Raw genomic sequence first — 18862 nt, forward strand, 5'->3', positions numbered from 1 at the left:
TTCCCTTTTCCAAACGAGTGTGTCTGTGTTTAGGTTGGAGGTCCTTAGGTGCTTACGCCCCAGTTCCTCCGATTTTCCAAACCACAGTAGATCCCGGCCCCAGATAAAGGCTCTCTGTGTGTTTTTGTGCGCACAGGCCACCTTGTCTTTGTCAGAGATTACCACGTGTTGAAATATGTGTGCGGTGATTTTTTTTTTTTTTTTTTTTTTTTTTTTTTTTTGGCCCATTTGGAGGAAACTTTTCATGAAGGATCTCAGATACTGACAACTGGACCGCAATTCTAACTCAACTCATATTCACACGATGATGAAACTGAAATGTGTCCTCTGGTTTGTTATTTTGCCGTTTTTGAAATCGTCCAGTCTTCCTCTCTTCCTTTGTTTTCATCTTCTATTTTTTTTTTCCATTTCATTCTCATTTTTTATGCCCAGCTTGGCTTTCTGCCACGTCCATCACTTTTTCCGTTACGCCATAGCGAAAACACGAGAAGACCTCTTCTGGCGTCCTGTCGGCTGGAAACAGCATTTCCTGACTTCCCTTCTCAAACTCATTTCCTGACCCTGCTATGTCATGTCTTATTGGTAAACTGAAAAAAGTGGGTCCCGACTGGTTAGCATATGATAACAAAATGTTTTTGAAAATTGCTCTTAAGTTAAACAATCACTTCCTTGAGCACTGTGGATTTATTTTCCCATGGCAGCCGAGTGTGTGCAAATGTGAATGCCAGCATGCCAGTGTGCAGGGAATGGCCCGCGTAGGAAAAGATACCTACACGCACTGAAACCCCCACACATGCGCTCAACCCATGTGTGGTACAGTACAAAATTTCACACAAATTCACTCCCACTCCCCTCCAGGTTCCTTAACCTCAAAGGTAGCCTCAAACAGAAATCCAACTGACACAGATGAGCTGCGAGCGTCTTTATTAGGTGATGACCGCTCCTTCTCACAGCCCTCATCCACCCGGCTAGCCCTCGATCCACAGAGCTGGTTGACACACCACTTCCTCCGTATCCCCTTTCCATCAATCCACTTTTTATGTGGACACAGATGTCTAAGATCTTACACATTGTGAGCGGGCACAGATGGCTCCTATAGCAGCCCGTCAATCAGAGCTTTGTCGGGAGAGCACGGAGATCACAATCCACTGGACTGTATACTCTTGTGCGTGTTTTCAGATAGATGGATAGATAGATAGTTATTGGAGCAGTATACAGTGAAAAGCAAAAATGATGGTTGACATATTGGATATTCATTTTTGTTGCCATGTAATGATGTTACAGAGTTTTATTCACAATGATAATTAAATATAATTTAATGGGTTTGGTCAACGTATTCTCTCCACAACAGAAATATGTAATAAATAAAAACATCGCATGAATGGCCGTACTAAAGTGTTTTTATACACAGTAAAGGATTTTCTTTCATATTTAATTAGGACTGCAAACAACAATCTTTTGATACATATTTTCTTTCTTATTTTTGTGATAATTATTATATTATTATAATTTAGTTCACGTACTAAGCAGTTAATCTAATATCCATGTCAGGTCATGTCATACTGTAGATTATTTTGGGTTTTTTTTATGAAATTGCCTTTGACTTTGCATAATTGTAAAAATTGGTTTTCTTGGTTGTTTCGGGCAAGTAGGTTCACGAGGATAAACGATTACATAATCCGGGGTGGGAGTGCTGTTCTTTGTTAATATAATACTGTTGCTCTTGTGATAGCTGACCCTGCAGAGTGAAAGGGACTCATCTTTGCTGATTAAACTTTAACTGACTGGCTAGACTTCAGCCGATATGCCAGGTCTTTGGTTTTCATTCAGCTTGACCACATATTATAAGTTTATGCATGATGGCTTCGCACACATGTGCTGTAGTATACGTGCAGCCGCAAACTCGTTTATGTAACATAGTAACCCGTTTAAAGATACATGGACACCTCCACACATACTTGCTTACACAAAGTGTCTCCCCTGGCCTTTACTCCATATGAATTATTCAGCCAATCACACGGCTGAGCAGTCTGAACCGCGTCCCTGATTGGGACATGCTGTGTTCACTTAAAATGTCTCACGCTATACTTGACTGACAAGTGTCCATGCAAGTGTTTGTGTGGAAACACAATTAAGGAAACATGAAATCTCCTTAATATCCTACAACATTATCATAGATGGGGAAGAACTCTTTGTTTGTTCTTTTTTTTTCCTGCCATTGAAACGTGGCTTTGATTAAAAAGCATTCACTGGTACTGACTGATTTAAGATATGAATAATTGTGATTTCATGCAATATTTAATCAAAAAGATACCGTGTGTTGCAAATGCATTTTTTACACTAGTCTTTTGTGGTTAGTCCAAACTTGGTGGAAGTGCGTTGGATAAATATAGACTTGTTTCTGTCATTTAAAAAAGCTTTTCTTCTGTCGTATAGCCTTTTCTTCACCCTTTCTGTGCATCTAAGAATCACCGTGTTTTTCTTCTTTCCTTCCAGAGATGTTAGAGTCTAGTAACCTCATCACCTTCAATGGCTTGGCAAACAGCTCGAGCTATGACAGTTTCCTATTGGACGAGGAGCGAGGGAGACTGCTGGTTGGAGCTGAGGACCACATTTTCTCATTTGATCTCGTTAATATCAACAGGGACAACAAACAGGTAAAACTTTCGTTTCAGGTTTGTCTAAAAGTCGTCTCTCTCGTTCCATCTTTCCCTGCCTGCTGCTCCCTCTGGAGTCCATTACTCCATCACTTTCTCCCCTCCCCTCATCCCTCCCACTGTCTGTCTCGGTCCAGACGGGGCTGTCCATAATTCCATTACTCCACCTGGACTAGGTTAACAGTCTCTTTTATCTGATTCGGGCTTCTATCACAGACACACAAGACTGACACAGACTTGCCTGCAGGCTGCAGAGAGCTGAAAAAGGGAATGAAAGTGCTGAAAAATACATAGTCAATGCGGAGAGGGGAAAGTGCATCTTTTAAATCTTTTGCCCTTGGCTCAGATGTGTATTTCCCCCCCCTCCTTTCCTTTTCGTTCTTTTGTTCTAATCTTCGCATCAAAAAAGGCCAAAAAAGCAGTGATTAAGCAAATCTAATGTAATTATCCTAAAAAATGTGCAATGCAGAATCCCATGAGGGGAGCAGTCAGCTGATCTAGAGAGGAGATAAATCTAGGAATAGAGTGAGCAGTGCGTGTGTCTATTGTAAGCACATAACAGTGTGGATATGTGTACGTGCATACATTTGGACATGGAGATATGCATACATTTCCATTGTCTGCAGACATCTGTGTGGCCAGGAGCAAAAAGTTCAGCTCTGTCGCACCCATTTTTGCGGTATAATTACGTATAATCTTTCCCGTACTTATTACAGCTCACACATGCATGCTCATACACTTCATATGCCCCATGTGTGTTTAATTCATGTGACACCAGAGGCCACAGATGGATGACAATGAGACCTATCTCTTCCAAAGCAAAGTAGCAAAACCCTGGTTTCTTTTCATATTTGAAGTGAAAAGTACAACCTTATGGCGAGGATTTCAAGCGTAGACACGCTGTAATTTAAACCAGAACCCCTGTTTAGACTGTATAAAATGCCTGTATTGACACAGCAAATGTCAGAGAGGGCAATAAAACGTATATTAGTCAATTTCAATAAAACATCAGATTTGATTTCTTTTTTTCATTTTCATGTCTGTCAATAAAACTCTTCTTTGCTTCCCTTTAATGCAGTCAATCTTGCGCCGTTCTACTACGTCCTTATATTTATTATATGTGCACATATGTTTCTGATGGAATTGCCAAAGATATAAAGCGAAATAAAGAACTGGGTAATCCAGGAAATATCTTTCTTAATCATGTCCTGGAATTACACGAGGCTTGCTTCTTTCCTCTGATTCACTCTATCGACTCACTGCCTTCCAGTTTAGTGTTTCATGAAATGACTTTTAAATGTTCCTCTCAACCCCCAGCATGATGTGACTTTGCTTTTTTTCTTCTTTTTTTTTGTTCATTTGCACAGATTGCGTGGCCCGCCACCCCCTCTAAGAGGGATGAATGCAAGTGGGCAGGGAAAGACCTAGGGGTAAGTCCACATTTATAACAGCGTCATGATTAGAGCTGTTCCGTGTAATGTTTGCTTTTTGTCACGGAAATTACATGTCTGCTCTGTCTTCAAATTTCCCTTTTTTGTTTTTTTTAACATCTTAATAACAATATAAGACAGAAATAATTTCAGGGCCCAGCAGCCGTTAAAGAAACACTAGGACGAAGAGGTATTAAATTAGCTCAGATAAAAGTCGTGGTGCAGCACTCGTGTTCCATTTCACCTCTGGCACGCTGTACTCTCTATAGGCTGTCCCACAATGACACCTACATCTAAACACACTGTACAGCAGATGTTCAGTCACACGATAGTGTACACAGCATGCCGGGGGCACAAGGACAATGAACTTATTTGCTTCTGCGATGTACAGTTTAATTTTGGGAGCATGTTTATCTATGTGCCTCAGAGTGCGCGTTTGTGTGCATATTTATGTGGGAGTGTATTGTTTGAGTTCTCGTTATCTGACGCGGTGTGTTAGCTCACATGTCGCAAGTTTGCTGAACGCACTCTATGCTGCTGACTTTGTAAGCACAATGGTGTTAGTGTGCTTTATTTGTATGTGTGTGTGTTTCTGTTTGGAAAGGCCCTGGCTGCATTGTATCTGATCCTAATTTCATAGCTGGATGAGTCTCGAGTGCGGTGCTGCTGGGTTTTTTAGGATTATCAGGAATTGCGCAGTCTTTTTAAATCATAGTGGTTCCGCTGGGATCTAACTCACTAGCGACTTTTTGGGTTTCGCACAACCACGTAGGCAATACTTCACCTTCACTCCCTCGTGCAGTGGAAAGAGTGTGCTCTGGCAGCACAACATCACACAAAATGCAATGATGAGGTATTTGCCTGCTGTGAAAATGTTTACCCTTGAAAATGAGGCGGTGAGAGCAGAGACAGAGTACAGCACGGAGAGGCCTTGATTAGGACATTACTAAAGCATTCAGAGCTCCCATAGTGATGCATTTCCCCAAACCACAGTTTACAGCGGCAGAACAAATGTAACAGCTGCCCCCTAAAAAATGCCTGATGGCTGTATCATTATCCGTGGTAGAATGGCTGTGAAACATGGTCCAAGTTGTTGCATTTGATTCACCGAACAAAGCGTTCAGAGTGTGGATTTACGATTTCGTAGAAGTGCCTGATGTCATTTCGGATTTGCTGTCCAGCTATTGTAGACATTAATGGGAAAATAATACTCTCGAGTTATCCCACATTTCCAGTGCATTTTCTTTATTGAACTAGAGAACTCAGAATTATCTCAAAATTCATTCAAGTCATTTAAATGTTTACAAATCTGTCCACCTTTTTTCCCCATGGGAGGTCAGCATTAACAACCAATCCAACGAGAGCCATTAATATCATCTGGTAATGACTCATTTATCCTCTGCGTGTGTTGCGGTTTTCACATAATGACATGGTTTGTGATCAGGGAAGTCATTTTTCTCCACAGAATAAGAAAGAGCCGCAAGTTTGAGTGACCATAACGACCGTCTCTCAGTGTTTAGGTGTGACCTACCTACCACATAGCTAATGATTCTAGCTGAGACAGCCGTGTAAAATCCCAAACAGAGCTGACCCTGGAGGGGATTATAGAAGCTGATGAAATGTATATAACGAGGGCCGTGAGAATGATGTGGGGGGACATGCGCGCTCGCTGTTCAGCAGTACACAGAGGGTAAAACCATTAGACGCACAGACACACAAAGACTTGCAGGGTTAAGGTCAGCCACAGGACTTCAAGTTAAGTTAATGATAACACACATAGTTAAAAGTTGTTTAAAGACATGGAAAACCCCAGTCTGTTAGCATGCTGTCACAGATTTTATATTAAGAGAACAGTTACACTTAAAGGAGATAGTTATTTGCTTTCCTCCAACAGTTAGACAAGAATATTGATATTACAGTCTGTAAGATAAATTTTAAGATGCTGTAACAGCATCAGGCAGTTACCTTAAAAAACAGACAGGAAACAGGAAATTAACCAGTCTGCCCATTTCAACAGGTAACAAAATCTGCCTGCCAACACTTCTAACACTCACTGATTAACATCGATCTAGTTTGTTTAATCAATGAAATATAAGTGGAAAGGACTTAATGGAGTCTCCACTACAGACGGATAGATGCACAGTACTGCGCAAAAGTGTTGGTCCACCCCTTGTTTCTTTATATTTTTTATTGGAAAATGTAAGTAGGTGCAGAGATTTACTGAAACATCTATAAATATACATTATATATACAGTATAATAGGGTAAAGCTGAGTTTTTACAATTCTAATGAGCTTGAAAATCAATATTTGATATGACCAAAGCTTAAACTCTCCTGAGCCTTGATTTAACTTGGTTGCGCACACGGACATGGACAACTGGAGATACAACAGCCCAGTCATTCCCGTTATAGTTCTTTGAAGTCCACTCGAAGTCCGCGGCCTGGGGCACATGCATAGTTAAGGCATTGAATTAATTCATCAACTATGCATGTGCCCCAAGGACGGTGAGACCACATGCTCACAAAACACAGGCAGGCAAGTGGAGTCCAATGGACTTGTGGATACAAAAAGTTTTCATGTAATTTCTTGAAATAATCTTAAGGAAAAGTTCTCCAGACTTTCTCTTGAAAAGCATTCAAAGGCTGTCTTTATTTCCATCCTCTGTCAAGGTGACTCCTTCAATAATATTGAGGTTCAGGCTCCAGGGAGACAAGCAAATGACTGAAAGTGTTCCCTTGTGTGTTTTTCTATCAAGACATGCTTTGCATTGGCAGTGTGTTTGTAATCATTGTCATGCTGCAGGATCAAGCCGTTTCCAATCAAATGCTTTCCAGATGGTACTGAATTGTCTATCAAAATCTCATGGTATTATTAATAATTCCATCAATTTTGATAAGATCCGCAGCACCACTGGCTGAAATGCAGCTCCAAACCATGACAGAGCTTCCATCATGTTTTACAGATGGCCGTAGACACTCACTGTTGTTCCTCCCTCCTGACCTCCTCCTCGACGACTTGAGCCAAACATTTAAACTTCGCATTTATCACTTAATAAGCGCTGCTGCTTTTCTTTCCACTTCTTGAGAAATATAGCATACCGCAGTCTTTTCTCCATGTTTGCCTTCCATAAGAATGGCTTCATGACAGCTACCCTTCCCCTCAAAGCATTCCTAATGATGTTTTGATGAACAGTAGATTGATCGACTGATGGGTCAGATGCATCATGAGTTTTTCTCATTTCTTAAGCAAATGATTCCCAGATACTGCTGTAGGTAGTTTATAGGCCTTAAACTTTTTTGATATCCTCAAATTATCCAAGAGCATATGAAGGGTGGCTCAAAACTTTTGCACAGTACTGTGGTCAGTATATGGTTTTGAACCTCATATTTTGAAGCTCAACATTAGCAGTTTGGCTAATGCCATGCTAGTTTGTTTGAAATTACCATATTTATCAGCTAACACTAGCAATCCCTGCTAATTAAGGCAATGTACCAGAAATACTAGAATTTAGCTCAGCAGAACTGGAGCCTCATCTTCTTGGATGGGCTGTACCTCACAGTAGGTCATATTAGTGATAATTTCATGTTTCAGAAATACTAATAGCATAGATATTCAGTTTAGTTGGTTTTTCTACCTTATGCTGTAGCGTCTTTTTTCAGCTATCGTTACAACCATGAAAAAATCAATGAAGTAGCCTCCTGTAAAACCACAAACTCTATTTTTTTTTTTTTTTACACTTTTTACAATACAAACAAATGCATGAACAAGCTCATTTTTTTTAACCTTCAAACAGACCTCCAGCTAACAACCTTGCTAAGCTATTTAACTCTCGGGCACACAGATATGTGAGTGGTATTCATGCCTTTAAAAACAAAAAGTCAGTGGTTTTCCCAAAATGTCAAACTTTCTCTTCATGCAGGTTACTGTGGAGGAGAAACAGTTAGAGTTTATTTTAAGCAGCACTGGAAAATGTCAGCATCCATTTACAGCTCATATAAGAGACACCATCAAATCATCAAAGCGAAATGTCTGCGAGCTTGAAAAGACTGAAGAGATACATGTGTTTTAGGGAGGGAAGAAGAAGGATAATTTGGCTGCCTGTGTGACGAGGGCTGTATTTGCAAATCCCTGAGCAAATGTGTACTTATTTGTTAGGTAGATATCCAGCATGTATTTATAATTAGGCAAACCCCAGCCTAATCTCTTAAACACATGTGGCCAAATCAGCTCCTCAAGGCTGCTAATAGGCCTCCTACATTAACCAATCCCGTTGATTAGCACTCTAATAAACAGTCTCACACCACTGGGACTTTCAACACGCACTGCAGCGCCAACCCAAATATCCTCAGTAAATTCAAACATATGGGTCGTTAAAGATCTGTGGTAGATTTGCCTGATTTTCCTTACAGGTGGGATTTCCTTAAAAGAGACTCAATTTCACACACCAACTGGAAAGTCCCTGTTTAAAATTAAATTCCAGCAAATCTTTGCTATATTATATTCTGCTTTCTATTAGTCTCTATTTTCAGTTTTTCTCTAATAAAAACGTCAAGTTTATTTTCATAAAGCATACCAGTTAATTTAAACTTTATGATATGAAGGTGGCAATTGGCAGAATGAGGTTACTGTTAACATATCAGATCTTTCATGAAGACCAAAGGTCACAAAGTTGCATGTGGCTGTATAATATCCTACACTGGTAACATTACAGCATAAACAAAGATAGGTATCACATTAACAAAAATGTATTCAAAACAGTTTTCCAGCCTTATCTCTCACGGTATCCTGTAAGCCACAGCCTTATAGCCAAAAACTTCACATTACTGGCCAAAATGTAGGTCTGTTTTATGCTAGTTTTTATGATTGTTTAACTTTATTGTCATGTGAAATGTGGTGTAAAACTTTATGCATGCTGTACAAAACTCCACCAGCCTGTAACATAATTTAACCTTATGCCTGCAGCATAACTGCAGCATATTATAACCGTAGGATATATAAAAGTTATAAATAATTCAGTCTTTTAAAGTAATAGTTTAGCCATGCAACAGTAACTATAAAGTTATGCACTTCACACATATTGACATATAAACATATTAATATGAAGACGAATTATTATAGTCAAGCGATCTTCATGCATGCTGTAAATATAATATTCATATAATAAAAATATATTCTCAGTAATTGCAAGTTAAAAAAGTATTTTTATTATATTTAGGATTTGTGAAAAATTGTTTGCTTGCCACACTCCAGTCTCCAAAATAAAGAAAGGTTTTTACTTTTTACTTTTTATGGTCATAAAAATGCTTAAATTTCTAGCAAACTGCTATTAGAAGAAATGCAAATTTTACGCCATAATTTGGTAAAAAGTATTTGCATTAATATATCAAAAAACCAACTATTTACATTTGACGATTACCACTGAAACCTGTGTGAACTTCATCACTAGAACAAACTTTATATCGCCAACACCAGCTTATGTAAAATTGGATTATTCACTGGAAAATCATGTTTTTTTCCACAGATAAACCCAGTTTTCTCATTTGAATATGCCTGATCCGTATTAAGTTATTATAATAGCGGAGGCTTTATGTTCCTGTGTCTCATTTCTTTTTTAGAAGGAGTGTTCTAACTTCATTCGTGTCCTTCAACCGTACAACCAGACCCATCTGTACATCTGTGGCACAGGAGCCTTCCACCCCATCTGCGCTTATCTGGAAATGGGCAAGAAGGCAGAGGTAATTCATTCGGGGCTTTTATTGTAACCAAATGTTTTGGGGTTTTAATCAGTTATATATATGCAAAGAGTCATTTAAATCTTAAACTGACCATTCATTAAGAAGGCATGAAATGTGACAACAGCGCTATAGTAAATTCTTGTGAGAGAAAGTCTGAGTATTGTCTAACGTACAGCCGTGTTCATTTTCTCTGACGTTTATCTTCTCATCAGTGTTGTCTTTTGTGCGAAGCAGTGGAAAAAAGCGGTCACTACATGGTTCAATTACAGCTGTCGAATATTTAACAGCTTTCCATCCTGCATTAAAGTTTAATCAGTCATCTTGAGAAACTTCTACAGGTTAATCAGTGTACTAGCATGGATCCTGCCGTCCAGCAGTAGGGAGGGGTAGACCCTAGAGGCGTTCACTTCAGTTTAAAGTAGTGCTGACAGTCTGTAACTGATTGAATAAATTAAAAGCCACAAAAAACTCACTTGCTTTTCTTTAAAAGACTCAGAGGTTGTGTCTGTTTTTACTTAATTTTACTGCATATATTCCCTTTTTTGGTGCATTTGGTAACCAAGGGCAGCAGTGTAATAAAACATTTCTTGTTTCTCCTGTGTGGAGGACGTGTTTTTTTGCATCCCACTCCCCCAAAGTAGCGCGCTATAATGAGAATGTATTGTAACTTGAAACACATGCTATAAATGTACCTTTAACCATGCTCGTTGTGGCTTTCACTGCCCTCATTTCGATCTTTGACCTTTTCCCACTGCAGGACAACATCTTCCGACTGGCCTCACAATTTGAGAACGGCCGCGGGAAAAGCCCCTACGACCCCAAAATGCTCTCAGCCTCACTTCTCCTTGGTAAGTTTGATGTGTGCTTTTATTACTTCCAGGGAGGACGCAGTCACTTCAGAGCTGGTCATTTGTTCCTAACTATCCTTTCTCTCTGGCAGATGGAGAGCTGTACTCGGGCACATCTGCTGACTTCATGGGAAGGGACTTTGCCATTTTCCGTACGCTGGGAGATCATCATCCAATCAGAACAGAGCAGCATGATTCAAGATGGCTGAATGGTAAAAAAAAATAAAATAAAATCGTAGAAGATGAGCTAAGAGTGAATTCTTTTATTTCTCATGTTCAATTCAGCAGTTGAATTTTTTTATCATGGTGTATTCTGCTGAAGACTTCTCAATTATATTTATTCCTAGTAGCAACAGTTAAGTATAAACCACTTGAGACTGCAAAAACTAGATAACATGACTCAAAATACTTTGCTATTAAGGTAAAATTAGACCATTGTGGTCTCTATAGACCTCAACCTTTCCCTAAAAGCTGGATGGAAATCCCTGTCATTGGCCATTATTTGGAAAAGTATACCATTGAGCTTTTCAGCAGACTTTGAGGCATTAAATTCTCTCGCAAGCCTCAAGTCTCCAATCATTTCCATTCATGTGCAGACATCAGATATCAGAGCCCATTCACAAAGTCAGTGGATTTGCCTGTGCTAGCAAGATTAGCGCTGCAGTGAGGGTTATTGACTGCTCAGTCTGTCTGGCTATCTTTCGGCACCGCAGAGGACTTAGGGAGCCACAAAAGGTCAGTTTGAACCTTTCCCTCAAGCTGTGCCATCCCCCCCCCCCACCCTACCCTCTTTCCCACAGAACTAATCCGCTCTTCGCTGTTTTCCTCCTGTAGTGGAGTCAAATTCCTCCCACTCCCCCTCAACCGCCCACGTCCCCCTCCCCAGGCACCATCAAAAATCACAAACACGGGTCTCGCCAGTGCTGATTACTGTGACATATTAATAAAGAGCAGTATAAACCGAGGAAGTCATTGTTATAGCGTTAATCCTCATCGATCTTTCACCTTGTTCAAACAAATACGCTGGGGATTGTATCCATTCGGCTCGGCAGAATCCAGCGTCTTCTGCACAATGAGGGGATTGTAATTGCATGGATTACCGGGGTGGAGATATTCTATTGAGGCTTTATCAACAAGGTTATATGGTACTCAAATGTATTAAGAGAGAAACCAGGGAATGAATCCCTAATAGCAGATTCTAAAAGGATTTGGGGTTAAACTGTAGTTTGGTAGTCCAGATTTATTTACGCATTCCTTCACATTTTAATGACCTCTTGCTTATATGGATGGTTGGATTTCCTTTGAATAAAGCAGCTTTTTCTTTGGATTATAGGTAATCAGTGGTATGACTTCAGTGGTCAGCAGCTTGGTTTTGTTTTGTTTTATCTGTGGTGTGCGCACACAAATTTATGGTGGTCTGCATATAAGGGCAAACATTCATGATGGAAGTATGAAGTGTGTGTGGGGTACACACAATTCACAGCAGAGGTCTCGCACCTGCGCAACCCTTATAAATCTGCCTCCCACTTTGGCCGCATGCTCCTTTTTCACAGCTACTCTATATCTTAAACGCCCATGGAGGTGTAACATGGCACTGCTTGTTTCTCTCCGCTTAAACCCCCGAGCTTTTGGACGTAGGCTCACTGCGGCGACTTTTCCTCGATTCTTACGCCCCCTTTATGCCAAAAGATCCCAGCCCTAAGGCCTTGGCTCCTACGTTTAGCTTTGATTTCCTCTTGCGCTTAAAGTCAGGATAAATTTATTCAAGTGTTACCCAGGACAATCAGAGCCATGTGTGTTTGCGAGGATGTGGTCTAGAGACAGGGTTTATGTGGGATTTGGATTTGGAGCGCTCACTTGAGGTAAAGTCACATACTATAACACCATGGTGTAAAGTGAAGGGCTGCTATTACCGAGCTGTGACTGGAGAATATCGTGGGGGGGGGATTGGTTACAGAGGTGTAAAATAGGGGTGAAATGATTGTCACCGGGGCAGAGGTTGGATTGTAAAATTGTATTTGTGTGTCTGCTGGGGTGAGTTTATGAGTGTGAACAAAGATTATGTGCTTTACTTGTTTATTTTTCCTCTATTTTCTTTCTTGTAGATCCCAGATTCGTAGGCATACACCTGATCCCTGAGAGTGACAACCCCGAAGATGACAAGATCTTCCTGTTTTTCAAAGAGAACGCCATGGACGGGGAGCACACTGGGAAAGCTACTATTGCCAGAATAGGACAACTGTGTAAGGTAACAACACACACAACCCCACAAAACTGTTATAACAGTGTGATGTGGTGTCAATACGATTCTGTTACACAAAAAAAGTAGCATACTTCTTATAATGTGCCTTAGTTATCAGTTTATAAGCCCTTAAAAAGCCATTTATTAACATGTACGTGTCCTAATGAGAAAATCAAAGTAATAATGAACAGCCAGAGTCATAGTTGCTGAAAAAAAGTTCACGATCAACCTTTACCTTCCCTATAAATGCCTTATAAAGTATAAGTTAGTTAGAGGTGGGAATCTTCAGACACAACTCCCCACAATACGATATTATCACAAAACTTCACACATGATACAATATAGAAGGAGACTGCAGTCCTATTTTTATTACTGCAATATGTTTTATAAACAGAAACTTAATACTTCTGTAACATTTTTAATAAATGTGATATTTGCAAGGAGCATACTAACAAAAGTGCATACGGAGGTTTGAGCTGACAGCACTTCAAATGTTGTTGCAGAATGACATGGGAGGTCACAGGAGCCTGGTCAACAAATGGACCACTTTTCTCAAAGCGCGGCTAATATGCGCGGTTCCTGGCGTCAATGGCATTGACACACATTTCGACGAACTACGTAAGTGCGTTTTATTTTATTTATTTGTGTCTTTGCTCGATGTGGAAAAATTCCAACCTCACCTCAGAGCTTCACCTTCACACATTATTCTTCTTGCTGTTTAGAGGACGTGTTTCTCATGAGCTCCAAGGACCCAAAGAATCCAGTTATCTACGCTGTATTCACCACATCCAGGTACAGTCTTTTGCCCTTGACCTCCAAAGTGAGCATGCAAGGGTTTCAAATGTTCAAACTGCGTGACAGATGCTGGTAGTATCAGAATTGTTTTGTTGATGTGTTGCTAAGAGATCAGAAAGACTCGATTATTTCAATGGTCAGCCTTCCTGTATAGGTTTTATCCTCTGCATTTGAAAAACACGCGCCTCGTATTTCTTTTCAAGAAGCCTTTCTTTTCTCCTCCTTTATCCTGCCCCTTTATCTGTAATTTCCTAATCATTTTAAATGGCACGGCACGATGCAAGCGACCAAGTGCGCCTCTGTCAAATTCCCAGACGGCGCTCTCGTAATCCACTTACAGGTGTCTCACGGATGCTTTTCTCTCCGAGGGTAGCCCTCCCCTCGCCTCAGATTTGGAGATTGCTTTTATCCAATTCCCCAATTCCTCACTACCTGTCCTGTTTTTCACTGAAACCTTGGCAGGCTTGTAGGAAAATCAGATTATGGAGCAGGAGGGAGCGAGAGAAACATGATATTCACTTAACAGAAATCCACGGGGGTTTTTTGTTGTTGTTGTTTTTTTCTTCCCACCCCCCTCGGCCACCGCCCCAGCTTCGAATGGGGTTTTCAGAAGCCGGGTGTGTCTCTACTGAAGCATGTGGAGAGGTGAAGGCATGGGGCAGGGCAGATAAGTGAGTTGAAATGGCACAGATGGTGGCACTTATCGTGATGATGAAGATGATGAATTTGCATTCAGGAAGGAGGAGGGCTTTTTGTGTGTGTGCGTGCGTGCGTGTGTGTGTGTGTCCGGTACTGTTTCTGCACCGCTTCGAGAGGAGGACAAACACTTCATCATCAATCACTGCTAATGATAAGACGAGCTGAATAGAGGAGTGGTGCAGGCTAACGCATGGTGACAGGCGCCTTGCTTTACCAGACCTGTTTGGCTTTTCACTGCTTTCAGGGATGTATTAAAACCCAGAGGTTGGTGGGCGCTGGTGGGCGTACACCCACGTATCCACGTCTGCCCACACACGCACGCACACACACGCGTACACTTTAAAATTCAATTATGGGGCATTGAGGAATTAGAGTGGTTTAATTGGTTTTCTAAGTGGCCGGTTTTCAGAGATGAATAGAGCAGAGATTCAGAGGGACCGGCTTTTAATATCACTGCTTAATGAGGCACAAAGAAGCTGCCACTGACAGATCAGTGTCTGATTGTGTACCTCTGTGTGTGTGTGTGTGTGTGTGTGTGTGTGTGTGTGTGTGTGTGTGTGTGTGTGTGTGTGTGTGTGTGCATTCTAGGGGTGAATTTGCATGCCTCTTTCTGTGTGTGTGTGTGTATCTGCACAAACACATTTTCACCCTTCTTCATAAGCACAGATATTGGAGCGTCTTTTTTTTTTGCCCCTGGAGTTAATTGAATTTCTCTGTAATTAACATTTTCAAATGCTAATCCATTTATCTTCCATGCTTTGTGGAGTACTGTCGGCTATGTGTTTGCCAGCCACATCCCTAATTAGGCTGATACAACTTCCCATTGCAGTCAGCAAGACAAAGGACATCTCGAATCATTTTGAAGCATTCGGTTCCTGCAAGTGAAGGAGATTTGCTGTCCAAAAGAAAATCTGTAATTGTAAAATGTGACACCTGGAAAGTAAATGAATGATTATTTGGGGGCATTTATCCTCATAAAGTAAATAATTCTAAATCTATAAAACTGTGAAATAGATGAATAGATATGACGGAAGGTTTATAGACTTCACGTTCTCCATAGACTGCAAGCATCGTGCTTATTCTGTCATAATCTCCACAAGAATATTTAATAACTCTTGTGGAGTATGCATGTTGGGATATTCATGTGAAACTCCCCGATTCTCCCATTTAATGACTCACGTCTCAAATTGCTGTCTTCTGGATGACCCACGAAAGAGCTTAAATTGAAAAAATAAAATCCACATCACTTCCCTTTTTTTTAGCATGATTGATCGACCTTGCCTGCTTTCCTTGTGAAAGCAAAATCCACCCATCTGGCTCAAGCAAATGCTCACAAAATATTGGAGGGGATTTCAAATATGCTCTGAACCAGGTCTCCTGGTTTGTTGGTGGTGTGCCCAAATTCCTGTCTGTTCTCAAGAGGCTGGAAGCAATCAGAGAGAAGTTCCAATCTGTCATTGCTGTACTCAAGTAATGACAACTTTGCTCCGCTCTGTCTTTGTGCGATGATGGGTCATTTTGTTGTCTTTCTTCAGTTTTTAACAAGCTCCTAATCCCTGTCTTGTGGCCGATCATTTACGAATCCCCTTTGTTTGTCTCTGTCATCTCTTTTATTTCACCACCCTCTTGCTTCCTCCCCCTCTTGATCCTTAAACTCACCCCTTCTGGATTTATTTCTTTTTCTCTCCTTCCACAGTAACATATTTAAAGGCTCAGCGGTGTGCATGTACAACATGGCAGACATCAGGAGGGTTTTCCTGGGTCCCTATGCCCACAGAGATGGACCCAACTACCAGTGGGTGCCCTTCCAAGGGAGGGTGCCCTACCCTCGCCCTGGAACTGTAAGGCAATTTAGCAAAAATGTTGTAAATTTATAAGTAATAATGAGACATTATAAGACGATATTAGAAGAAACAAACATATCACGTCTTGATCTCAGTGCCCCAGCAAGACATTTGGAGGTTTCGATTCTACGAAGGACCTTCCGGATGATGTCATCACCTTTGCCAGGGGTCACCCTGCCATGTACAACCCGGTGCACCCAATAGGGGGACGACCCATAATGGTACGCACAGACGTGGACTACCAGTTTACCCAGCTGGTGGTGGACAAAGTGGAGGCAGAGGATGGGCAATATGATGTCATGTTCATTGGCACAGGTATGCAACAGATGACACTGCAATAAATATTGTGCTTCTATATGTTTATTTCACCGCCAGGGTGGTCCACCATAAGTACCTTTGGCGTACACTGCAAACAAAATCAGTTCAAATAAAGTCCAGTGTATTGTTTTACAATTAAAGACATTTTTAACCACAGATTTTTATGATTTAGTATTTACAGATATTTCCACTCAAAAACGGATACAGAAAATTACAATAATATTTTCCTTTTTTTAACCGACTTTTAATTTATTTTTTAATTTTATTTTTATTTACAGTGTACTGGCATCAGTATCTAATACACTTAAAAAGCTTGATCTCACTAACAAATGTCTATGTTGAAATAGGGGGAGCTTGGGTGAAGATGGGTTTCAAAGCAGCTTGCAGAATCCAAATTTCACTTTTTGAGATTGCAACCCGAGTGCATAAAAGCATATCATCATGAGCCATCACATGGCATTGGGATCAGTTGATGTACCAGTTGATTCCGATTAACTTCTTGGCCTGAACCACTGAGCTCAATTTGTTTTTAATTAAAATGGGATTAAAATAATCAGAAATTTTGGGAAAGACAACTAACGACTAGCAGGACCGTTAGTCATAAATTATTAGTGATTTTTAATGGAATATCTGTCTAGGCACACAAAGACCCCTCCTGTGTTCCAGTGGTTCTTTGTGGTACTTAATTCCAGTTTATCAACTTTGTAAAGCTGATTGATCGGTGGGAAACCCCTTTCCCAGTGATGTTAGCACAGCTGAAAACTGTTGCACTGATTAAAGGAGCAAAATGTTTGGATAGTTGAGCATCTGGATTATTGTAATGGACAAAGAAAAGACATTTCTTTGAAACTCACAGAGTATCATTGTTCCAGGAAATAAGAATAGAGAGAGAAGTGGGAGGCCTCTGTGTGCACATCTGAGAAAAAGCACATCAGAATCTATAGTTTGACAAACAGATGCCTCGCAGTGCCTTTACCTGGCAGCTTCATTAAATGGCAACTGAAAAACACCAGTCTCAGTGTCAACAATGAAGAGAGTCCTGGATGCTGGCTTTTCTCTGCTGGGTTATAAAGAACAAGCTGTGTTTTAGACTGGGCAATAAAATAGAAAGATTAGGATGAGTAAAAGAACACGGACGTTGGACAGAGAAAGACTGAAAAAAAAACCAAACAGAAAGAAAAGTGAGTGAACAAAGGAAAATATGCTGGAGAGCTTAATGCACTTGTCGGGCATGTCGAAGATTCCAGAGAATCTATTTTAATCGTTTTTAATTTTTTGATCTATTTCCATGTTTCTTCTTGCACTTAACATGTATTTTGAAGAAGGCACACACACGTATTTCTAATCTATTACTTAAACCATACATACATGCACCACAGATGTTAATCTATGACCAGCACAGGCCTGCATGTACACTAACTGTATGCTGTCTTTTGCATTTCAGATAAAGGAACAGTGCTGAAGGTGGTGACGATCCCCAGAGAAAGCTGGCATGACCTCGAGGAGGTTGTATTGGAAGAGATGACTGTCTTTAGGGTATGACGTTTTGTAATTGCGTGCTAATAGCCTTCCTATAAAAACACATATTGTCCGTAGAAGTGGTGTTAAATGGGGTTTATTTGCTTTGTACAGGAGCCTACTCCCATCACTGCTATGGAGCTGTCCACCAAGCAGGTAAAAACTTGCTTTCTCACTTTGTAATTAATCCAAAAGCTGTTGACAAGGGTGAAGGTCCACGTGAAACAAAAAAAGCGAGAAATTCTCAGTCTTAACATACACTGTTACCCATAAGCAAAGAATGTGCCCACTGAGAACTAAACCCACAAGCACCTTCTTTTTTTGCAAGAACCCTTCCAACTGAGGCGCACAGGAACATTTAATTTTTACATCCTTGCTCTCTCTCTGACTCCCACAGCAACAGCTGTACCTTGGCTCAGCCCTGGGCGTATCGCAGATGTCTTTACACCGTTGCGAAGTGTATGGGAAAGCTTGCGCTGAGTGCTGCCTGGCCAGAGACCCTTACTGCGCCTGGGACGGTGCTGAGTGCTCGAGATACTTTCCTACTGCCAAGAGGTAGGAGCCGGCAATCGCTAAACACCCTTCTTTAACCTTTATGTATCCTCGGAGGGTTTGCTGAGCATGCACGCTGCTTTTCAACAACATCCTGTATTAATGTCGTCACATGCAGTCACACCTGGGACTTATCAGTACACCTGCATTCTGCTGTTTTGGTTGGCTTTAAAACAATTGGTTTTAAATGTTATGCTCAAGGGCATCCTGATGTGCAGCCTCA

At 40.8% G+C, this 18862-nt stretch overlaps 1 protein-coding gene across 3 annotated transcripts in view; it reads left to right on the plus strand.

The window, feature by feature from the left end:
* sema3aa (sema domain, immunoglobulin domain (Ig), short basic domain, secreted, (semaphorin) 3Aa) overlaps positions 1 to 18862 on the plus strand; it is a 36192-nt gene that overhangs the window by 10287 nt on the left and 7043 nt on the right. For all 3 annotated transcript variants that reach the window (XM_084909313.1, XM_084909315.1, XM_084909314.1), the window contains exons 2-14: positions 2497 to 2657; positions 4025 to 4087; positions 9704 to 9823; positions 10581 to 10671; positions 10764 to 10883; positions 12777 to 12919; positions 13417 to 13531; positions 13636 to 13705; positions 16104 to 16248; positions 16347 to 16566; positions 18014 to 18105; positions 18202 to 18243; positions 18485 to 18642. In XM_084909313.1, coding sequence (XP_084765439.1) covers positions 2497 to 2657; positions 4025 to 4087; positions 9704 to 9823; positions 10581 to 10671; positions 10764 to 10883; positions 12777 to 12919; positions 13417 to 13531; positions 13636 to 13705; positions 16104 to 16248; positions 16347 to 16566; positions 18014 to 18105; positions 18202 to 18243; positions 18485 to 18642 — 1540 coding nt within the window. The remainder of the gene's footprint in view (positions 1 to 2496; positions 2658 to 4024; positions 4088 to 9703; positions 9824 to 10580; positions 10672 to 10763; positions 10884 to 12776; positions 12920 to 13416; positions 13532 to 13635; positions 13706 to 16103; positions 16249 to 16346; positions 16567 to 18013; positions 18106 to 18201; positions 18244 to 18484; positions 18643 to 18862) is intronic.

The sequence above is a fragment of the Perissodus microlepis genome, chromosome 17, assembly GCF_051167445.1.
Source record: "Perissodus microlepis isolate ML-2025 ecotype Zambia chromosome 17, ASM5116744v1, whole genome shotgun sequence".
Classification (NCBI taxonomy): domain Eukaryota; kingdom Metazoa; phylum Chordata; class Actinopteri; order Cichliformes; family Cichlidae; genus Perissodus; species Perissodus microlepis.